Genomic DNA, 22946 nt, shown 5'->3' on the forward strand with positions numbered 1-22946 from the left:
ATCTGCATTGTAACAGGATCCCTGGCTGATTCATGTTCTCGTAGAAGAAGCTCTGCTCCAGACCACCTTTCCCACCCTTTGGAAGTACGAGGATGTCTTTTTCACATCTAGATATTTCTCTGACGTCACCCCCCGCATGGACGCTCTCATGCTTTTTATAGCCACTGATTGAGAATATATTCAATAACAGAAAGTCATATTTTGAATGACTTTGACTTCCGTAATTAAATCACAATCTATATACGTGGTCTGTTTGGCATCTGGTTGTACCTAACTTCCGTCACCAGCGTGTGTAAACAGAATTTTTATATATAGAATCTCAATCATCCGCCAACTTCCCCTACAATTCCGGATCCGTGGCTCTTCCTGACGGCTTTTCAAGGGCGGTGTCTCCTGCATGTTGGTTGCCCACCCAGGCTCATCACCCTTCTCAGCAAGGAGTTTATCATCTCTGAGCCTGAATGCACCAGGGAAACTCATTATTTAAAGAATCCTTGGAACAAATCTTTTTGTAACGAGAGTAGACCAAAGTCCATGCGGGTGCCTTCACTAACGTGTGGTTGTGGTTAAACATCCTGTTTAACAGGAATGTGTCAAATGAAGCCACTCGTCTCTGTTGCGTAACTAAGACCCGACGTTAACCCTCTCCTTCCCCAACACGGGCACGTCACTCTACAGTACGCAACACGCTTCACCCGCATTCTCTCCTCTGATCCTCATACACTCTTACGATGTAGACTGAGCACTTCTAATCATTTAACAGATTAACCCATTTAACAGGTGGTAAGTAAGCAAGTCTCTGAGAGGCTGAGTGCCTTTCCCATGACCTCATGGCTAAGAAGTATTGGAACCAGCACTTGAATCCGTATCTCTGATTTGGTCCTTGGTTCTTCCCGCCAAGAGCTAGTGTTTCTGAATAATGAAAACAGAAAAAGAAAAGGGGGGATAAAAAGGTTGCTTTGGGCAACACTTGGTTAACGGTTTTGCCAAATCATGTCAGAGGGGCTTTGAGGCTCTGTGGGACGGGGCTGAGGTTTGCCGTCCTCACCGCGCTGTCGTGGCCACTTGAAAAGGAGCTGTGGGTGTGACGCCCGCTACCTCATGCCGCTGCCCCGAACAGACATAACTGCAGCCCATCAGGCTTGGGGACACAGTGTTGATTTTTCTTCCTCCAGAGCTGGTCTAGCCTCCAAATGTCGCCTGTGAGCAATGGAGTGTGCGCGTCCCTGTCTCCATGCTGGGTTCGGATTTGCTCCCCTAGGCTCGCTGCTCAACTGGGCCTGCCAAGGGAGGGGTAGGCAGGGAGCGTAAGACGCACACAGCCCACCGTTAGCCAGGCAGCGATTCGGGGATTCTTCGTGTCGTCTTTAGAAAACTCAGCCTCCTCTGACTTGCGAGTGCTGAACAGCCATGTTGGGTTTTTTTAATCTAGTTTTCAGGAAATTAAAATGAGATGCAGTGAGGTTAGGAGGTGTGTTCATAATCCCCAGCTCATAGACTTGCAGGCCTCAAAGTCACCTGAGGGATCAGCCCCCCCCCCCCTTTAATTTAAACAAGAGGAAACTAAGACTCAGAGAGGTGATATAATTTGCCTGAGGTCACACAGTTATTAAGTGGTGGGGCTGGCAGTCAGACCCAGGGCTCCATGATTTCAGAGCCCACACTTTTCTGGGGACTGTTCCCCACTCCCCTTTTCAGGGCCCAACCTTGGCCTCCCAGGATTCCTCTGGGCATGCCAGAAGAGAAGCAGGAACCAAGATGGCGCCTGTAGTGGACCACCCAAACGGTGCGTGGCAGACCCTTTCCACCAGAGTTCTCAAGGGCTAGGGCTAGGTCGTCATCCCTGTCATTGTCACTGTCCCACACGTGAGCTTTCCCCTGAACTCTGAGAGGAGAGAACACAAGCTGCTGAACCCAATGTCAATTACACGCTTCTCTCCCTCCACCCTGTACAGCTTGAACCCTCATCGGCTTGTCACTTGAGACCAGTGCTTCCTCTAGCCAACTGACAAAGGGCAGAGGAGGCGGGGGAGTCAAGATACCCGGTTCCTGGGCTCTGCCACGCCACCACTTGCCACGTGGCCATTGGCCACGCTCTTTCCTGTGGGTCTCAATTTTCTCACCTGCAAGATGAGAAGTTAGTTGGATTCAAGCAGTGTCAAGGACTCTCCTAGCTCCAGAATTCTATGCAGCCATGAATCACAGACCCTGGGCCTGTCCTTTCCTTTATTTGGACTTTGGTTTCTTTATCTGTAAAATAGATACAATGTAAAAAAAATTATAATTTTATATATTTATATATATTTATTTATTTGTATTTCTGTAAATGGGAATATTGACACCTGTCTCAGGATGGCTGGGAGGATACGGGAAGTGAAGTCTGTGAAAGCCCCAAAGCTCAGCACACTCCTGCCAGTATAGTCGTTCGCCGCGGGCTGTAGGGGATGCAACGCTGAGTGGCTCAGAGGCCAGGCCTGCAGGCTCTCCAAGGGGAACTACCCAATGGAGAGTGCGGTCAGTGACACCGGAAAGGAACGCTCTCCGAGCGAGGCCAGGTGTCAGAAGGCAAAGAGCAGAGCCTTGGGGACAGACAGCCAGGATTTGATGCTGGGTTTGCCTGGTGTGGCTACAGCCAGCTGACCGCTCTGAGCCCTTGTTTTCTTCTCTGTAAAACATTTGTTTTTGTGTCTATAATAAGCCTGCCTCTTGGGGTGACTGTCGCCGTGGCTCTGAGAATAAGCCGAGTGCATACCTGTCTCGGGGCTTCTGCACTTGCTGGTCCCTCTGCCCGGAACACACACCCAGGGTCATCCTATGACCCGCCCTCCCACTTCAGTCAGGTCCCTGCCCAAAGACGGTCACGTCAAGTCTCCCTCTGGGAGAGTCACAGCTGCCCTGCCCGCGCTCTCACTGTCCTCACCCCGGCTTCTCCCCCAGCACTTGGCACGGCTGGCCCACTGCTGCATGTGTCCCTGGTTGTGGTCTGCCCCACCCCGAATGGGAGCTCCATGAGGACGCAGGCCCTGCTCCGTTCCCTGCTGGGCCCCCAGTCCTTGGCCATGGCACGTGTCCACGCTAGACTCTCGGTACGTATGGCCCAGTGAAGGAGGGGATGAACGTGGAACGGTGGCGAGCGCCCGGGGCCCGCAGGAAGGCCGGGTCTTTCTTTGTTTCTGTGAACAGCAGCACGCTCAGGAGACGTTTCAGGGAAGTAAGAGGAGATGAGAGCGATTTCAGAGTTTCTCTCTCACCATCCTACCTCTGTCTCTCTCTCTGTCTCACACACACACACACACACACACACACACACACACACACACACACACGCTTCAGTCCCCAGGGAATTGCAGGGCCAAGCCCCAGAATCTAGTTAGCAATGGTAGAGCTGGAGAAGCCAGTGGGGGGCCAGGTGCAGGGGGTCGAGGGGTGGCAGGCAGACAGACAGACAGGCTGGGCCCCTCCCCTACCTGGCAGAAACATGGATCTGGACACTCGGGGCCTCTCTCCCTGATCACGGGGAGCAGCGAGGCCCAAAGGCTGAGTCTCACCCCCACTGTGATGTCGTGGGCCACAGGAGCCAGGCAGATAGCAGCCACACAAGACGGTAACACCAGCTGGGTCCCTTCAGGGGGGTGTCACGGGCAGTCTCTGCTGCGCCCCCCCAGCTTAAGTCCCTACACAGCTGCCCGCCAGTCTCTGAATCGCCACCTGCTGCCTTGAGACTGTGACCGAGGGTCCTGAGCTGGCTGGGCAGGCCTCGTGTGGACCCAGCTTGGCCAAAAACTCGCCTATGAGACCCAGACAAATGTGCCACCCTCTTGGCATCTCTGTGTCTCTGCTGTAAAATGAGAGGCTGGGACTCTGTGAGTCTCAGAGATCAGCTGTGCTATTTGTTCCCCTCGACAAGAGTGTCTGACCCCTACTATGTGCCGAGCATTATGCATAGATGCATAAATAAAACATTGACTCTGTCACCAAGCGTCTCCCAGTCTTAGTAGAGAGAGAGAGTTAAGTGAAAAAGGTAAGTACCAGACATTGGGACATCCAATGGAGGAAGGCTTCCAGGAGGTGAGGACAGAGAAGCTGGGTAGGGGTCAACCAGATGGAAGGGGAGGAGAAGGGCCAGTCTAGGGGCAGGGAGTCCCGGAGGAAGGAGGAGTGGGAAAGAGCCGCTGATCCAGCTGGGTTTTGTAGAAAGCCAGAAACGCTGAATAATGATGACGATAGCACTACAAGTTAGTGAGCTTTTCTTAATCACCAGACTCTGTGCTAAGGGCTTTCTGTGCAATGGCAATAGTCCTATGAAGACAGATCCATTATTACGTCCAAACCCATTCTGCAACTTTTGCAGAAAAATGAGGCTCCAAGAGATTAAATAACTTGCCAAAGGTCCCAGAGCTGGACTTGACCTTACCCTGCCTGACCCCAGAGCTCCAAGCCTTTCACCAACTGTCCTAGGCTCTGTCTAGTTCTGACCCACCAGGTAGAAGGGCCTGTTTCCACCTCTCTTAGAATGCCCAGCTCACTCCCTGGGGAAAAGGGTTCTCTACCCTGGGTGTGAACTCTGCTCACCGGGGCCCCACGCAGTGTCCCCAGGATGTCCATACACCACGAAGGGCTATTGGCTGTCCTGTGGGAGATGGGGAGAGGGTCCTGAGCCCCTCTGCACAGAAGCCTCTCCAGGCCAAAGCACCTCCCTGAACATACCCCCACTAGCAAAGCTTCCAGAAATGAGACACACTGGGGTCAGGGCCACTGGGCAAGGTTAGCATGGCAACAAGAAACTCTGGTTACAGTTATGGTATGTACCTTCAGATCCTTGAAGGGGGGGTCAAGTGGGAAAAGGGTTGGAGTTGGGAGCAGGGGATATCTGTAAACAGGCAGTGTTCGGCTCAATATAAGGATGAACTTTGAAAACCATGGACCGCCCCGTCAGTGAAGTCTCCTGCCAAGCGTGCTCAGACACAACGGCTGTCCTTCCATGTGTGGTGCCGCATAGGGGCCTCTAGTTGTCTGTCAGAGCTTCGGTACTAGATGCCCTCTGGGGGCTGGACCAAGGAGGACCCGAGCAAGGCAATGAACAGCACCCGCAGACTGGGTGATACAAGGAAAGACGAATGAAGGTCTGTTGACAAAGGTGTGGGCAAGGCTTGGGGAGGGCAATGAGGGCGGTGCATTGTCCCGAGCCTGGCAGCAGGACAGCCAGGATAATGCCTAGGGAAAGGGGAAAAGAGCTGGCCTCAGAACCCAGAGAGCAATACAGAGAGCTCCCCTTAGCCCCCCAGCCCCAAGCTGTGGCTTTCCAGGGTGCTGTGCAGCTAACCCGCAGTGACCCAGCAAATAGAACTAAGAGACTGAATATCCCAGACTGACTCCTCTCTCCTCCAGTTTCCTGCGGACCACTGGCTGAACCCAGCCAGAAGCCAGAGGGCAAGGGAGCCCATCAGGACGGTCTCTACAGGTGCAGCTCCCAGGGCAGAGAGCAGAGTGCAGAGGACTGGCCAGTGGAGGCTACCCTGCACTGAGACCACCCCCCCTATGTGGCTGGCCCCTCTCCCACCCTCTCCCCTGCAGCTAGTAGCCTAGCCACTGTTATAAAGTCGGCTTCAGCCAACACAGATTGCTCTGTATCAACACATCCCTGCCTTAGCTTAGAAAATTCCTCCGGCTTTTCAGAAAATCTTCCCTTCCTACTTCCCTCGTGTTTATTTCCTCGGCATGTTTCCTGTAATTTGCAAAGATTAAAGATTTAAGCTTCTTTTATTGCGATGTACTTTCCGGGCCCCATTATGCATTCCGCCTATGGCTCCCCCGTCTCCTCCCGCAGGGGTCCCAAATCCTTTCTGCGCACCCAGAAAACCCTCTACAGGTAGACCTCACCTTGAGCCGGCCGTGGTCGTGCTCCTCAAAAGGGCTGCGGTTTCCAGGCTTCTGCAGTCTGGACGCGCCTTACCACCTTCCTCCTGATCCAACATGATCTTTCATGTTTGGTCCTAATTAACAAGGGCTCCTAACGCCGCGTGTGGGGTAACTTTCCCTTTCTCTGTGCTCTCTCGCGTGCTCTCTCTCTCGGGGGCTTTGAATCCTGGTGTTCATGATATGTAAACAAATCCTTCACTGCACTTGGGGCCGCACCGTGAAGCGGCTCCGTGTCGAATCCTTTGGCGGTGAGGGGACTACGAGGCTGTGAAGAATTCTGCCCACGTCAGTCTGGGTTCTTGTCGGGGCTGGCTCCTTCGATGCGCGGCCCGTGCACAGGTCCCCGTGCTCCGAAGGGCCACACTCTTGGTTTGAGGCTCTGCTGGGGCTGTCTTGAAATTCATAATAATTTTTTAAGAAGGGGCCCCAGGTTTTCATTTTGCGCTGGGACCCAAAAATTGTGTGGGTGGTCCCAGTCACTCTTATCATTACAGATGCTGCTGCCGTGGTGATATGTGCAGCCTGCATCCCCGCCGGAGAGCCCCCACCCCACCCCACCCCGACTCCTGCCACGTGGACAGGCAGCGTGCCGTGCTGGCATTTCCCTGTGTCCAACCAGACCCCGGGCAGACTCACAGCTGCCAAAGGGCAGGGAATGAATTGGAAGTCAGGGGACCTGACTTCCAGCCCCTGTTCTACCCTTGACTTGCTGTGTGACCTTGGGCAAGTCAATTCCACTCTCTGAACTAGATTGCTACTTGCCCAAATGTGTTTGACCTCAGATAATGTATAGCCAAATCTCTGGGAATGCAGATGCCTGGGCTCCAGCCCAGAGTGACCGGATCTAGGGGTGGGTCCCCAGAATCGTCACCCAGAGCTCCCTACGTGATTTCAATGTGCATTCCAGTTTGAGAACCTCTGAGGTACCTGATCTGAGTCTTGGGCTCAAGCAGCCTATGTTGGATGACTTCAGCTCTTAAATTGGGTCTTCATCATTGCACCGAGAGAGTCCGTGTCCAGGAAGTGCAAGAAACTGCGGGTGGGTACGGGGCAGAGACTGGAAGGGGGCTGTTCACTATTAGACTGGAGAATGCCCCACAGAGGGCAGCCGAGGCCAGTTCCATGAAGGAAGAGAAACAAACTATGTGGAGATGTGAGAATAAATGGTGCTATGGAGGAAGCATGGCCAGAGAGGGTCTCGGACGATGGCCGTGAAGACGCACAGCCCTGCTTGACCAGAGCCCCACCCAAATCACCCAAGGCCTCCAGGCCGGAGACCCCCCAGGGGCACCTGCTTAGGAAAGCAGGGGGGTGGCTTCCTTGCCGTCCCTGATGCTCTGAGACACCTGGGGTCTGCGCACCGCTAAAGTTCTCCAGCGGCACTGCCCACTGACGTTGTCACTAGCCACATGTGGCAATTTAAATTAAAGTTAATTAATTAAATTTAAATTCAATTAAAAATAAGGCAAGCAAAAAAAAAAGCTAAGTATGTGAGGTGATAGATATATTAATTAATCTGATGGGGAGATACTTCCAGAAGTGTACGTATATCAGATCATCACATCGTATACTGTATCTCACAACTTGTCAGTTACACCTCGGTAAAGGTGGGGGGAGGAGTTAATTAGTTAATTAGAATCTCAGTTCCTGGTTGCACTTGTCACACTTCGTGTGGCTAGTGGCTCCTATGTTGGATAGCAAAGATTCTAGAATATTCCATTTTGGCAGAAAGTTCTCTGAAGAGAGTGGAAACCTTATCCATCTCTCTCTTCTGTGCCCATCCGGTCGCTGGCTATTTGTAATGTTATGAGATTATTTAGAAAGGTACTCTGCTCCAGCCCCTGCTGCTTCTGGAATGAACTCCCCTTCCAAATCCCAGCCCAGTCTGACTGGCTTCAGGCGGCTCTCACAGGGCAGGCATGCCTGGCCTGTCCGCTTTGCCCATTACTCGAAGCATTTCTGACAGAAAGGCTTCACTTTCCATTTCTCCCTGCAAGCCGCGGGTCCCCTCCTTTGAGCCAGTCTTACTGGCTCTCAGGCTTCCTAAGCTCAGTTATATAGCAGGCACGCAGCTTCAGAGAGCTCCAGAAAACAAGTTTTGGCATCTCTCCCATCCCACCCCCTGCAGCTCACTGAACGTGCCTTCAGTTCATCCAAGCACGAGCATCCCCGTGATCCCAGCATCACGCCACTTTCGCTCCTTCCCCATCCGAGCTTGTTCTTCAGACTTCTGACCTCTCCTCAACCTCTCCCCTGGGCAGACTCACCCCTCCCCCTCCCACCCATCCTCCATCTCCCGCAGTCCCCTTCCCTGATGGGCATGGGAAGGAATAAGGGGCGCTCACGTCTCTGTGGCGTTCACCATCCACGGGAGAGACGGGCCCTAAACCACGGACATCCTGGGACATTCAGGCAACCGTCTGCATGGACAATCTGGCTAAAGAAATAGCAGAACACTTGACCACTGGAGGGAAGGGGGGGTGTTTGTGGATTGCCTGGGATGCTCTCCGTTCCTCGAACACAGGATTCCTGGCTGAGGGTCTCTTCTGCCTGAACCCCACGTCAGCCCCTGGGCTCCAAGTCTGGACTCCGGAACCCCTGCCTACCCTTCCTGCTAAGTCTTGTGTGCCTGCTAAGCCCTTCTGTCCGTGTACCCCTACCTTGGAATTCTCACCCAGCGCCAACCCCCTTCCCCTGCCTCCGTCACTGGCTGCCAAGCTGTCTGTAGGTCGTGCCCATTCCCGTGCCTGGCCCCCAGCCCTTCCTTCCTCGCAGTGTTCGTCCCCAGGCTATGGTCCCAGGGCTAACACCTCCCTCCCTCCCTGGCTTCAACCTCCATTTCTCCCCCACTAATCCATCTTCCCCCTTTCCTACATTTACCCATCGTCTCCCCATTCCCTTCTTTGAGAACACTCCTCGATATGGACTCTAGATCGGCCTTGTCCGTTAATAACTGAGTGAGGTTTGAGTCACAAATCCCTTATGCACTCAGCAAGCATTGCCTGTGTACCTGCTAGATGGCCTGGCCCTACACAGGACCTTTGAGATCCAGGGAGACGGCCCAGAACTTGGCCTCGGGATACTCCAGGCAGGGCAGAAGCTTCATCGAGCATATGTAAAGAACGCAACAGAGCAAGAGAAGGGTTTGCTTTGGGTGGGGCTGGGGACTGAATCTTCAGTGACGAGTAGGGAGATTGGTCAGGTGGACAAGGTTGAAAGGCATTCCAGGCAGAAGGAAATGCCTGTGCAGCCATGCAGAGCAGAAACCAGTACCAACCAGTCTGGGCAGCCCAGGAGGGTTGGACCACCTGGCGCCATGAAGCAGGAGACTGCCCTGAGCAAGGCTGGAAAAGGGGGTGGGGGTGGCAGGTTAGGGAGGCTGGGCTCCTTATCAGCACGGGAGAGAGCTGTGCATTTTTGCCTGCTGGAAAGCTCCCTCTGCAGGCCTTTTGGAAAGAGTACGACAGAGGAGACCTGGGAAAGGCTCACATATCCCAAAGGTGCATTCTCCACCAATTGTGACCCTTTAGGATGAGCCAGGCTCCGCCATCCCCATCACCTTCCACCACTCCTGCCACCTCGCACTGCCAAGGGCCATTTCTGTTGCCACATGAAAGACAGGCAGAAGCTTCTCTTCTGGTTGCCCATCTCCTGCAGCTCCAGCACACAAGCAAGTCCTCTATTTTCATTTCTACTGCTGTGTCACCATCCGTACCCCCTCCTAATCCCCCCGCCTTCAGCTCATGGCCCAGTAAAGAAACTAGTGAATGAAATAAAGGTGCTTGACTCACTTCCTAATCCCGTTTTATAGTGTTGGAGACCGAAGCAAAGAGTTGGCTTAACTGGCCTGGATTAGCTTCTGACGGCTACTGTAATAGATGCCACAGCCTTACTGGCTTCAAACAACACAGATTTATTCTGTTTTAGTTCTGGACGCCCAAAGTCCAAAGCCCGGTCTCACAGGGCTAAAATCTGGGAGTTGGCAGGGCTGCCTTCCTTGTGGGGGATCCACAGGGAAAATCCATCCCCCCTGCCTTGCCCAGTGACTAGCAGCTGCCTGCATCCCCCGGCTGGTGGCTCCTGCTTCCATGTCCAAAGCCAGCAGCAAAGCTTTCTTCCATTCTCTCTCTGACTCTGACCCTCCTGGCTCCCTCCCACGAGAACCCTTGTGATGACATCGGGCTGTGCGGATAATCCAGGATAACCTCCCCATCTCCAGGTCCCTAATTTAATCCCACCTGCAGTGTCCCTTCTGCTGTGCAAAGTGACATCTTCCTAGTTTCCAGGGATGAGGATGTGGACACCTTTGCAGGCCGTGATGCTGCCCACCACGTGGCCCTTCTACTGTCCCCTTGAGCTTCTCAATCCCAGGAGTCCGTGAGCATCCGCTGTCACTGACCCATGGCTCTGTCTGTCTTTGTCCTTTCAGAGGAAACGACATTTGAAGCAGGAGTGAAAGTGCAGATTCACAGTCAGTCTGAGCCGCCTTTCATCCAAGAACTGGGCTTTGGGGTGGCTCCAGGGTTCCAGACTTTCGTGGCCACCCAGGAGCAGAGGGTAAGTTTCTGGGCTCCCTGGACCAGTGGTCCTGGGCCTACGCCGGCCACCTGCAGAGGCATGAGGAGGAGAAATGGGACTCCCACTTCTGGAAGGCTCGGAGTCCACTCAAGAGGCCTGAGCAGGGCTGGTCTCGGGACAGGGGCTCACGTAGAAATTGGAGAAAGATATCAGCTAGACTCTGTAACCCAACTACCACGTACCACCTGTCGGTTCTTAAAATTGGGTGTGAGAGAAACCCAGCTTACTTTCTTTTTCATTGAATTGGGTGAGGGTTTTTTCCAGAACCTTCTTGGGGGGGTGGAGATCTCTTCAGGGGGAGGGGAAACATTGGAAGCTAAGGGAACCTGCATGACCAGGGCCATGTGTTTCATCACTCATGTTGATACAACTCTGAATGGCCTACAAAAAGGAAAAGAGATGGGGGTGTCATTCTTGTCATAGAGTGTAAGTGGAGGGAAGCCTCTTGCACGGGTTCCTGCCTGCTCTCTCTGATGTCGCACCAGGGAGATGACTGTCCAGCAGGCCACAAGTGCCACATCAACTCTGCATGTCAGGGGAGTGAGGACAGGGAGAGTCTCATGTCTGACGTGGGTTTCACATCTCAGAAGGGAGAACTTGGAAAATTCTCAGTAGGGAGGAGGTCTCAAAGCAGGACTGCAGACAGACACAGGGACACTTTCTTTCTCTTACCTCCTGGTTTGCCTGAAATAAACACCGGAGAGACTCTGAGCCCTAAACCAGATCATCCAAGACAACCTGCCCTGCGAGGCCAAGGCAAAGAGCGAGGTCTGTGAGTGGTGGGAGCACGAGGTCTAGGGGTGAGAAAGGGAGAATCGGGGAGAACAGTGAGGGGGAGGGGGCTGGGAGTCTGGCTGGCCTCCATGGGCCCCAGAGGCTGAGGCAGGTGGAGAGGTCAGAAATGAGCACGCAAGCGTGTGCCAGGTGGGAACCAAGTGGTCAACCAGAAAACCTCATCCTTAAGGATAGAGAAGGAGGGCACGAAGCAGACGACAGGCTGCCAAGCTCAAGGCTGAGGATCTGAGTCGGAAAGGGTGCGAACATAGACTAACAAGTCCAGGCATGCAGACGGACGGGCAGCCCTGGTGAGCCCAGAACCCACTGGCCTGATGGGCTTGTGAGTGCTGCCAACGGTAAGCAAAGCCAGACGCTCGTTAAAGTGACAAGGACAGATTTTAATCGAAAACATGCCGTTGCAGTAGGGACAAGGGTTCAGCACGAACGGAACTCAACTTCCATTTTCACAGAGGTGACTGGGCATCTTAATGGAAACGTGAGGGGAAGGGAGGGGCGCAGAATGGCCTGGGGCAGAGTCAGGGAAGTGAAAAATGGCAGAAAATGAGAAGGGGAGGTTGCTTCATGAGAAACCCACCTGGGTGTGCTAACTGGCTCTTGTCAGAGTTAGGCTCCTATCTGGTCACAAAGACAGGGGACGGATGCCAGGTCTTTAGGTGTTGGCTGGAGCCAATAGTAAATTCTTTTGGCAGGCTTGAGTTTTCTCAGGCAGGGACTTACCCTCCATGAGTGACACTAAAGAAATTTCTGGCCTGAGTGGGAAGCTGGAGCTCAGGACTTCTAAGAACCCTTGAGTCTCTTTCTCCTTCCAAAAGGAGACCGAGGGACTCCCCGCGGTGAGCGGTATGCGGGGACAGCCCATTCCAGGCTTCAGAGAACAAATCTGTTGTTTGCTTTGAAGTGTGTTCTCAGAAAATCAGCCTCATTCATAGCAGTGTTGCTTATGAGTATTCTAACTAATAAGAAGATATTTGCTTAAACATTTTACAAATCTTCAAAGCCTTTCTGCATCATCTCATCTCATCATTTCATTCATATTAATAGAGAAATACAAAAACACATCCCGGAGCTAAATCTAATAATAAATTATGTTTACATGTATATAAAAAAGCATATTCATAGGAAATAAGACTCGAAGGAAACAAGCCAAAATACCCACAGTGGGGGAATTGTGAATGGTTTATTTTCTTTCCTGGGTTTTCCACATGTTTTATAATGTGGTTCTTTGTTTCATTTATTCATTCAGCAAATATTTGCTGAACCCCAACTATGAACAAGGTGGCGGAGTTACGGTGGTGAACAAAAGAAACCCAGGGTCTGTCCCGCAGAGCCTACAAATTAGTGGTTCCTTTCACAAACAAAAAACAATAATTAAATAATGGGAAGCCGAGTATAACTTGAGGATTGGTCCCATTTGTGTATTCTCATTCCGCCGTTAGTATCCAGCTGACCCTGGTTCTCAAACACGGCATTTCAGTGATTCTAAGAAGTACAGTTGGCTTTTGAACAACTCGGGCGTTAGGGGCACTGACCCTCAGAGAGTCAAAAATCTGCCTATAAGCTTTGACCCCCCCCCGAAACTGAATTAGTAATAGCCTACTGTTGACCAGAAGCCTTACCAATAACAGAGTCAATTAACACATATTTTGCATGTTCTGTGGGTTACATACCAAAGTCAAGTAAGCTAGAGCAAAGAAAATGCTAAGAAAATCATAGGGAAGAGAAAATACATTTACCGTTTTGTACTATATTTATCCAAAAAAATCCGCATGTAAGGGCACAGACCTGTCTTGTGCTAGAGTCAACTGTGTATTTTTTTCACATTTTAACATTTCTGAAATGGGGATTTGGTTCTCAATCAATTGCATCTTATAGCTAAAATTAGCAGTGCTATTTCTTCCTTGGTGGCATATCAAATCACGGTGCATCCGAGAGTTGCAGCGGCTACAGAGTTCCCCTTCTGGGATTCGGCTGCTTCAGCTCAAAGCTCAGGGGAATCTTGCAAGGCCAGGGGTGACAAGACTGTGGGAGTAGGAGGCCCGTTCCTGGAAAGTTGCTGTGAATCACACTCGGGAAATTGACCCCTGAGTGAGAGCACAAGAAGAGGAACTGGTGACTTAAAGAACCCCTACCATGAATGAATCCCTTCGTGAGTAGGGAAGTCCTTTTGCATGGTAAAAATCACTCCACCTGTGCCAAGTATATACACACCACCTTCAATATCTTTTCATTTTTTTTACTCCGAAAGAGCACACTATTGCGCTGTAACCCAGACCGAAGATGACCGTTTTAAAATCAGTATTTGCGGGGATGCCTGGGTGACTCAGTCAATTAAGCGTCTGCCTTTGGCTCAGGACATGATCCCAGGGTCTTGGGATAGAGCCCCACATCGGACTCTCTGCTCAGCAGGGAGCCTGCTTCTCCCTCTTCCTCCTGCTCCCCCTGCTTGTACTCTCTCTCTGTCAAATGAATAAATAAAATCTTTAAAAAAAGAAAAAAGGAAAAATAAAATAAGTATTTGCCCTAAACCCAGTGAAGCCCAGATACACCCCTGCCTTCCCACACAGCCTGAGAAATGCTCCTCTGACTAGCTCAGCTGCAGAAGGAGCCCTGCATGATCCCAGGACCGCCACCACCACCAGAGACAAGCAGCGGGATGACCCAGTGGAGCGGAGACAGACGCTGGGAGGGAGGAATAGTACCAGTCCCTTCTAACTGAGCACACACCACCCGCCAGGCATCAAGCGAGCGTGACATGCATTATTTGTTAACCCCCCACAGCAGCCCCAAAAAGGAAATAATGTTATCTCCACGTTCCAGACGACAAAACTGCACAGTTCGGTAACTTGCTTAAGGTTGCATAGTAGGGGGACAGCAGGGCTCGGCTTTGAGCCCAGATCTCTCTGTGGAGAGGAAACCAGACGCAGAGCCCAGAGGCCTGGAGTTTAGTCCTAACTGTGCCGCGAGACCCTGGACAATTTGCTTCCCTCCCTGTGCCTCGAGTTTCCCGTGCATGGAACGGAAGGGCTGGGTTAGATGACCTCAAAGGGCCTCCAGCATTAACAGCCTGAAGTCCCTGCCTGCGTCACTCAACTACACAGATGTCACCTGGAGGCTTGGCCAATGGCAGTTTTGCACCCACTCCCTGCTCTGCCAGCTGCTGACTCCCTCCTTCATGCCAGCCGGCGTGGGGTGCTGCTTAGATAAGTCGTGGCAAAGACCTGTGAGACAAGCCCCCTCCCCAGGTCCGGGAGGCAGAATGTGGGTTCCTGCTAGTGAGAAGCAGGAGCTGGGTAAATAGAAGAAAGGTTCTGAGCACGCGCCTCGGTAGCGCCCCTGCCTTAGCTCACACAGAGTGGTCACATGGGTACCCTCCCCAAAACTCTTAAATTCCAGCACTTCCCGTAATCGGTAAAGCCTCAACCCGTAAGAATGGCTTCTGAGACCCTGTTCAACCTGGCCCCAGCCCTCTCTCCAGCTTCGTCTTCCCCTGTGGTTGACCAACGTGCATTGGACATCAGCCAAACTCTCCGTGTTCTTCGATGCCTGCTTCGTGCATTAGCCCCCACTGTTCCCTCTGCCCAGAATCCCTTCCTTGTCTTACCTGCTTGGCAAAGGCCTAGTCATACTTCCAAACATTGCTTAAAGATCATGGTCTTTAAGAAGACTTTCTCTGCCCCATCCTCCCCTAAGAAGCAGCTCCATTCAACACTCCATACGTTCATTTACTCCTTCAACAAATACTCCCTGAGCACTTCTTGTGCTGCGAAAATGAATACCAGCAAGACCTGCCCCCAGCCTTGGAGCACTCACAGAACGAAGTGGGTTTGTGGACAGTTTGGTCACACTCCTAAGAGATACAGAAGTCTCCTTGCAGGACCTGCTTCCCCTTGCTCACCACTGATCTTTACATCAGCCTTTTAAGAACTGATTTCTTTAGCCTCCATCAGCCCTTGTCCCACTTTAGACGGGGAGCTCCCTGAGAGCAAGGACCATGCGTCTCGGATTCTATACCATCAGCGCCTTGCTTATATACGAGCTCAGTAAATGTGCATTGTTCAAAGAATGAATGAACTCTGATGCCCAAATCTGTACCCTCTGTTCAAATAGCCCTCAAATGCTGCACTCTAATGCTCTCCCTGCCTCCCCCCTCCCACCCCTGCCAAAATTCCCATTTAAATGGGCCCTGAGGGCCCTCCTTCTCCCCAAGGCTAAGCCAGCCTGTGATAGGGGAAGATATCTGTATCATTCTGGCTACATACTTAGAGACCCTAATCAAACCAAAAGCTCATGAAAGGGGTCCGGGTTGGAGACCATCTGTGTACATGAGAGTGGATGCAACCGACGAGAGGGGCAGGACAGAGCTCTGGGATTTGGGGAGAATTACGTGAGGGTCTGGATGGATGTAGAAGTGCAAAGCTTGGACATTCGTGTGGGAAGAGCCCAAGACCGTCTTCAATTGACATCACCAGTCAGACTCTTTGCCCTAATTTATGGTGATTGCCAATCCTGATGAACTCCTGTCGTGATTTGCTATCAGAAGAGTTTCATCATCTCCCATTCCCTCCTCCAAGAGCTTAGTGGTGATTCTTGTTTTTTAAATATTCAAATATTAATTCAGCCATTATGCCCATACCTCTTGGTAGGTCTGAGAACTAATCTGGAGATCCTGGGTAATCAGTTGGCCACCAGCCCCATTGTTCAGAAAGTTTCCTGGAAAACACAGCCCTGGGTCTGTATTTCGAGGTCTCAGAAATGCCTTGGGGTGCCAGGGTTGGAAAATCACTGGCTGGAGGTATCCCATTCTCACCGAGAACCCCTTTCTCTACCATTTGTTCATTCGCCACTAGGAATGAGAAGGGTTCCAATCCCCAAACCTGGACTCTGTGTTGGTTCCTCACTTGGGCTGTATCCAAAGTGCCATGAGAATGCCCATCGTCATGCCGTACCCGCATTGAGCAGCTGCCCGCTAGCCTGTTTGGGACTGTGAATGAAGGCAAATACAAATACTTGGGTCCTGCTGGACCCAATTAGGTCATTGGCGGGATGTTGTGGGCCCAGCTGGCTCCTGCGGAACCTTAAACCTTTGCCTTTAGTGTAGGTTGGCCACACTTCCAATATTTGGAGGGAATTCTACCATGGCTCACATAGGATCCCCTACCCCACCCCAAATTAATCTCAGCTGTTGGGTGGGGTGCCCCCGTCTGCTCTTGACAGCTCTGCTCAAGCTTCCAGATACAACTTCCTAAGTGACTCTCAAAAGAGAAGACTCATTCATCAATCTGACAGCCAGATCCATGGTCTGTAATACCTGCTTCATGGGCCTCATTAGAAATGGAGGTTTGCCTGTTTGTTTTTTTCCAGGGCAGAAGAGAGAACTTGTTACGCATGCCTTCAGCAACTTCCCAACTGTCAAAGCTGGAGCCACATAAATATGGCAGCCTCCAGCTCTGCTCCAGAAAGCACCAAGGAGGCGCCAGGAGGCAGGATGGCCTGCTGTGGGGCCATTCCCTCCATGATCAACAGGGTACCTTGTTTTCCATAAATAGATAAAAACAAGAACCAACTAAGCATTTACTAGCATAGCTATTTAACCACTTGTTACCACTCAGCCTCTAAAACAGAAATTCTTCCAGATCCCCACATGGTTTTGCCAGTAGTCAGGTTTTCGGCATTTTTACCTACACAATGAGCACCCGCTTTTTTTAAGGTGGAGGTGATGTCAGGGGGTGGAGGAGGGAGAAGAAGGCTTGTTGATTGGCTAGGATAAGCCAGCATCTCAGCTCCGTTGGGGGAATCCCAAAACAAGCCCATATAAAAATACGCTCGTCTCGTAAGAAGATAAAATCGCTCTACCCTGCCTCCCCTCTGCCTTGAGGTCTCTCCTGCTCCTTCCTTCCCTAACAAAGAGCCTCCAAACCATTCTGGAGACTTGCCTCTCCTTCCTCACCTCCCTGAAACTTCCCAGCCCACCTCTAGCACTCCACTGAAACTGTTCTTCATCAAGTGACCTATGAAATCTTTGTGGCCAAAACCCGTCTTTGTTGATAAGGACACTCCCCACTCCTCAGTCATTACCCTACCTGGTTTCTCAGCAGCAGGTAAATTGTTGAAAAGGCCCTCCTGAGACACTCTTCTCTCTGGTCTGATTTCCTTCTTAGTCCCCTTCATGAGCAGTTCTTTCTCTGTTCACCCTTTCAACAGTGGAAGCCCTAGGATGCTGTTTCTGGCCTTTCTCAGACTGCACTCTCCTTGAATGCTCTTGCCCTTGACCATGACTCTCAAATTGCAACTCCCAGCCCAGGTGCTCCTGAACCCCTCCCCACAGAGTCCCGTGGGCATCTCAAATCAACAGTCTAAATGGAACTCCTCCTCTTCCCATCCCTACACCCACACCCCAACACTGCTGCTCTGCCTAAGTCCCTCAACCCTATGAGTGGCCTGAGTACACATATGCACTCCGTGGAAGGTGACCTTGTGCCTCATTCTTCTCGTCTGGAAAATGGGAATGATGACAGTTCCTATCTCAGAAGCTAACTGGAAGACTCTGTTAATGCCTTCGTGTCGAACACTTCTTGGCATACAGTAAGTGCTCAGTAGAGGCTAGCTATTATTATCCTCCAGCCCGGACACTACTTTAATTCAGTCCTTTGTGATTCCCCACCTGGATAAGAACAGCAGCCTCAGTGGTCTCCCTGTTGCCCATCCAGCCACCCCGCAATCCATTCTCTGCATCAACACGACCTTCGTAAAGTACAGATCTGAGCATCTCCCTTCCTCGTTGCCGGATGAAGCCTGGGAGTCTCCCCACGGCGCTTTCTGCTCTGGCCTCTCCACACCCCAGCCTCCCACACAATACCCCAGCTACCCCAAACCCGTGGGTGGTTATTCCCAAGCACCACGTGTTCTCTCCGCCCTCTCCCTGCCAGCAACATCCCTCCTGCCCTTTTTTTACCTGACCCATATGTGTCCTTCAAGATTCAGCTCAAATGTTACCTCCTCCAGAAGGCCGTCCTGAGAGTATTCTGTGTGAATCTCTCGCATTAAATTTATACATTATAATCATCTGTTTACTTATCTTTCTCCCCTACCAGATTGTGAGCTCTTTGAAAATCCGATTCTCTTGGTTCTGTTCTTTATATTTCAGTATTCTGCATGGTGTCTTACATGCAGAGGATGCTTGATAAATTGTATTGAATGGGATGAATGAGTAAATGAATGTATGAAAGAGAGAGAAGGAGCCTACTTTATCACGCTACTCTCCTGCTTATACTCATCGATGTCTTTCCAGAAGCAGAATAAAGTCCAAATTCCACATCCCAGTTCCAGCTATCACCTTTCCCAATGGTTACATGCCACTGCACTCTGGCAGCCGCCCTCTGATCCACACATTGCCCCCCATGGGCCTTGAGCCTTCCTGCCCCACTCCTTGCTCCTTTCCTGCTGACTCACTCACTTATGGAACATGTGCTATGTGCCCAGCTCTGTGTTAGGCATGAGTGATACCACAGTGAACAGGACTGACCTGATTCTTCTCAGACAGAAGAACCTTCTAGTCTAGCAAGAGAGGCAGACACTCGCAGGCACTCAAATAATCAATCACAGATTAAAAGCTCTATGTGTCTGTGTAATATGCCCCCGATATACTTTAAACTTCTTACGGGAAAATATCAGCTCTTATAATTACTAGATGGAAGGATGGATGGGTAAAATATTGTAGAATGATCTCTGAGGTCCACCTTCAATAATTTACAGTCCATACAAGCTCTTGTTAGCTTCCAGATTTGATGTAACTGAGTTAAACAGTCTTTAACACTAGGAACTAAAAAAAGAAAAAGTCCCTTTACTGAGTGCATGGAGAAAAGAGATTAGCCAGAAATGGTACGCAATGACATGGCGGCCCCGGCTGGAGTCCAAAGTCTAGACCTTCTGTGGTGCCCACCCTCACTAGCACCCATCAGCGCAGAACTCACTGCTCCTGGACCCTCTCTGCCCTGGCTCTGACATCAGAAGCCAGTTGCTTATCTCTCAGTGGCTTATGTCCTCCTTGGACCCTTGCAGAGGAAAGGAGGCTCTAATGTCTATTGACTGACCTGCTTTATCTTACTCAGGAGACAAGTTAATAAATCAGAATATTCTTTAGTTGGGTCCAGCTACCCAGTACACCACATTATCTTCTGATTCTCAAGCAGCTTGCTATCTGAACTCTCAACAGTGTGGCCTTGGTTTCTGATTTTTTTTTTTTTAATAAGGGGCAAAAAAAAAGAAAAGAAAAAAACCTCTGTAGAGGACACTTGCATACACAGGCTGAAAGCCATCTCCTCTTTTTCTTGCCAACTGGGAAAGTTAGATAATCAAAACACATCTTTTAGAAATATCAACCATGATGCATGAAGGAAGGAAGGCATTTGAACAGCCCTGCGGACTATTACACCGTCTTGACAAAGGCAGAGGAAGAGAGGCTTGGAAAAGACATCTCTTTCCTAGTTCTCCCCTCCTCCTGCACTCTTGAAAACAACTGTTGCCCAGGGATAGAGAAGTCCCTGAATTTGTCCCTGCATTGAAGCCCCAGGAATCATTCGCGGTGGGCTAATAAATCTTAGCGCTAATCTGTTAGACTGCTCTAGCCCCAAAGCGTCTCTGGTCCCTCGCCTACTGAGATTTCACTCTCTCTTTCTTGAGCGTTGAAAACATCTTAACAACAGCTAGCTGGCTATTCATATAATATAACATAATTAATATAAATTTACATAATAACACAAGTTATTTGCATCATTGTTCTAGCCAATGAGAGTATGCCTTTTGAGGGCCCAGGCTCTGAAACAAGGGGCACAGAGTCTTACGCTGTAAATCAGTGAATGAGGGAGCTGCAGACTTAATCGATATTGGTTAATGGATTGCTCCAAACCCTGCAGCACATCCTGTTGGGGGAACCAAAAAATCCTTCCAAAACGAGAGTCACGGGTCCTTGATTTATCAGTTTTATGTTTTGAGATGGCACTCAGAGTCCTTAGAATGGGGCCTTTGACACAGTCGGGTGGCAGAGGACAGGAATATGGCATTTGGCCAAAGCCTGTAGGAGAGCCAAGGGGATCTGCAAAAGGACCAAGCAGAAGGGGAGGGAGACCCCAGCAAAGAAGCCACCCGTCCCTGCAGAGGGCAGACGAGGCAGCTGTTGAGAGTGTAAACTGGTAGAGCTTTTAGGCCAGGGAGGTGGGTGGGGACTTGGCAGGATCCATCCAAGTAAAAAAACATGCATCCCCTTCAATCTAGCAATTTCTGTCCTATAGAAATACTTAACAATGTACCCCAAGAAGCCTGGATAAAGATTTTTTTTCTGCAGCATTGTTCGCAAGAGCAAATAATTGGAAACAACTTAAATGTTCATCAATAGGAAGATGATTTTGCATCTGCATCCCGCCCCCCGCCCCCGCAACAGTTAAAGAGGGTAAGAAAGACCTGGGGGTCCCTTGGGGAAAATTTCCAAGACATATTGGTGAGAAAAGCAACTTACAGCACAATACAGGCAGTTTGGCCCCATTTGTATTAAAAATACTCACATGCTAAACTGAACTCTGTATTTATAAATGCACACGTATGCAAATAGCACACAGAAAAATTCTGGAGAGGTGCATGCCCTACTGAGAGCTGCTCAGAGGAAGGCAAAAGAATTGAGTATGCAAGATTTTCCGCTTTTTCTGGATGCCTAGCATATTTATAACATCGGTGCATTTGTGTATTCATGTATTACTTGTGCAATTTTTTAAGGACATGCAGAATACAGCTATTTACAAATGTGTTTTATTGTTTGGACCCGGCATTTAACAGACAGACGGGCTCATATAAAGGGGGGTGGGGGTCTGCTCCCTGCAGCCAGGGACAGCTTCCTCTCCGGGCTGGTCCTGCAACACCTTCCCCGGCGGGCAGCCCCCGCCAGACCCTGCTTCTGCTCCCAGCACGTGCAGATGCCCTAGGGAAAGGCCTGCAGCTCCGAAGTTTCCCTTTTAGGGGGAAAAATTTTTTTGTAAAGATTTTTGTCTGTTTTTGAAGTTAGTTTAAAAGGAAAAAGTACCACACACACACACACACACACACACACACACACACTCAGGTCTGGGACCAGAGTGCACGGTTCCCAGAGATCATTAAAGAGCACGAGCCCAGAACACATCAGTCCTCCATCCAGGTGGGACACATTTAATGAGCTAATGATTGGATTGAGCTGGTTAGGTGAGATTAGATGGACAGGTGTCCTTAACCATCCCATGGCTCCTGAAGTTGCACTCTGCCCCTCTCTCCCTCTGGTCCTCAAGCCTGGCTGCCTCACGGGGATCTCACCCTCCCCCTGCCCACTCCGGAGACCATCGGCACTTTCATTTGTTGCAAGTCTGTCTTTGGGACTGAGATTTACCCTTTGTGTGCCCCAGCTCCTGTCCCAGGGACCAGTATATAATAGGGGCTCAGGCAGTGTTTCTTACATTGAATTGAACTGATCTGAGCCCTCCCAAACCTCCACCAAAAGGCCTGAAAGGAGCCAGCAGCAGAGACAGCTTGGCCTGGATGGGAAACGTCCCCCACCTCCGGGCTGGTCAGGCTGCTCCTGAGGCTAAGCCCCAGACCAGCCCCATCCCCAAGGCCGCTGCTTCTGGGACCCAAAGAGGGCAGCATGGCAGGGGACACTGTGATGCACAGTGCTGGCAGATGGAGGACAGGAGCTTGAGTTCAGCCACATTTAGAACCTCAGAAGGAGCACATGCAGGGACACCCTTTCTGAGGGACACAGCCTCAGAAGAGACATCGGTGTGCAGACAAGTCTTTAAGAAATCCTAACTGATATTTATTGAGTCCAGAACCTTTCTAAGTGTATCATATCTGTTATCTTAGGTATGCCTCTCAAATGGAATAAGGTAGAAGTCATGGAAACCAAGTTATAGGAAATCAACCTGGAGACAGAAAAGTGAAGAAACCTGCCCGAGGACACAGAGCCAGGAGGTAGTTCAGCCTGGAACTGGGGTCAGTTTGACACCAAAGCCTTGGGCTCCCGTCATTTGGAAATACTGCCTTCCGTTGCCCTGGGCTGCTCTGCTTCTCTTCTGGCCAAGAGAACAGGACAGGCTCTGAGGAACTCAGAGAGGGAGAAACCAAGACACGGGGGAGGTCTCCCCCTGGGCAGGGGCTGTGGGAAGCCCTAGGTGCAGGAGAAGGAAGGCCAGCTCCAGAAATGGAAAATACTAGAAGGCTAGGGAGAGGGGAGGGGGCCATACAGACATGTTCAGCACAGGCACGGCACATCCAAAGTGGATGTAGAGAGGGGCAGGACAGGCACAGACAGGGGAAGGAGCCAAGGGCAGCTGCCGCCATGAGTCCCGGGGGCCGTGTTTCTGTTTGGCTTCTTTCCACGAAGATCGTGATATATGCTTATTGGAGAAAATCGGTGGGGGACAGAAAAGTAGTAAAACATAACCCATAGAACTCCCACTTGGTGGAAGGAATGGTTATGCACTTGACATCTTTCCTTGCATTTTCTCTCTGTATACTTTATTGTTCGTTTCTGCTTCCTTAGGGCTCTTGGGGTGGCAAGGAGCAGATCGCCTCAGAGGCTCACTCAGGAACGGGTCTGGTTGCTGAAGGCTGCAGAGGGGCTGCAGACAGAC

The 22946-nt window shown here is 50.8% G+C and overlaps 1 protein-coding gene across 2 annotated transcripts in view; it reads left to right on the plus strand.

Annotated features, from left to right (window-relative positions):
• The window catches only part of ASIC2 (acid sensing ion channel subunit 2), a 987213-nt gene that overhangs the window by 909331 nt on the left and 54936 nt on the right, over positions 1-22946 (plus strand). For both annotated transcript variants that reach the window (XM_026517621.4, XM_044390817.3), the window contains exon 3: positions 10349-10476. In XM_026517621.4, coding sequence (XP_026373406.1) covers positions 10349-10476 — 128 coding nt within the window. The remainder of the gene's footprint in view (positions 1-10348; positions 10477-22946) is intronic.

The sequence above is a fragment of the Ursus arctos genome, unplaced genomic scaffold, assembly GCF_023065955.2.
Source record: "Ursus arctos isolate Adak ecotype North America unplaced genomic scaffold, UrsArc2.0 scaffold_24, whole genome shotgun sequence".
Lineage (NCBI taxonomy): Eukaryota > Metazoa > Chordata > Mammalia > Carnivora > Ursidae > Ursus > Ursus arctos.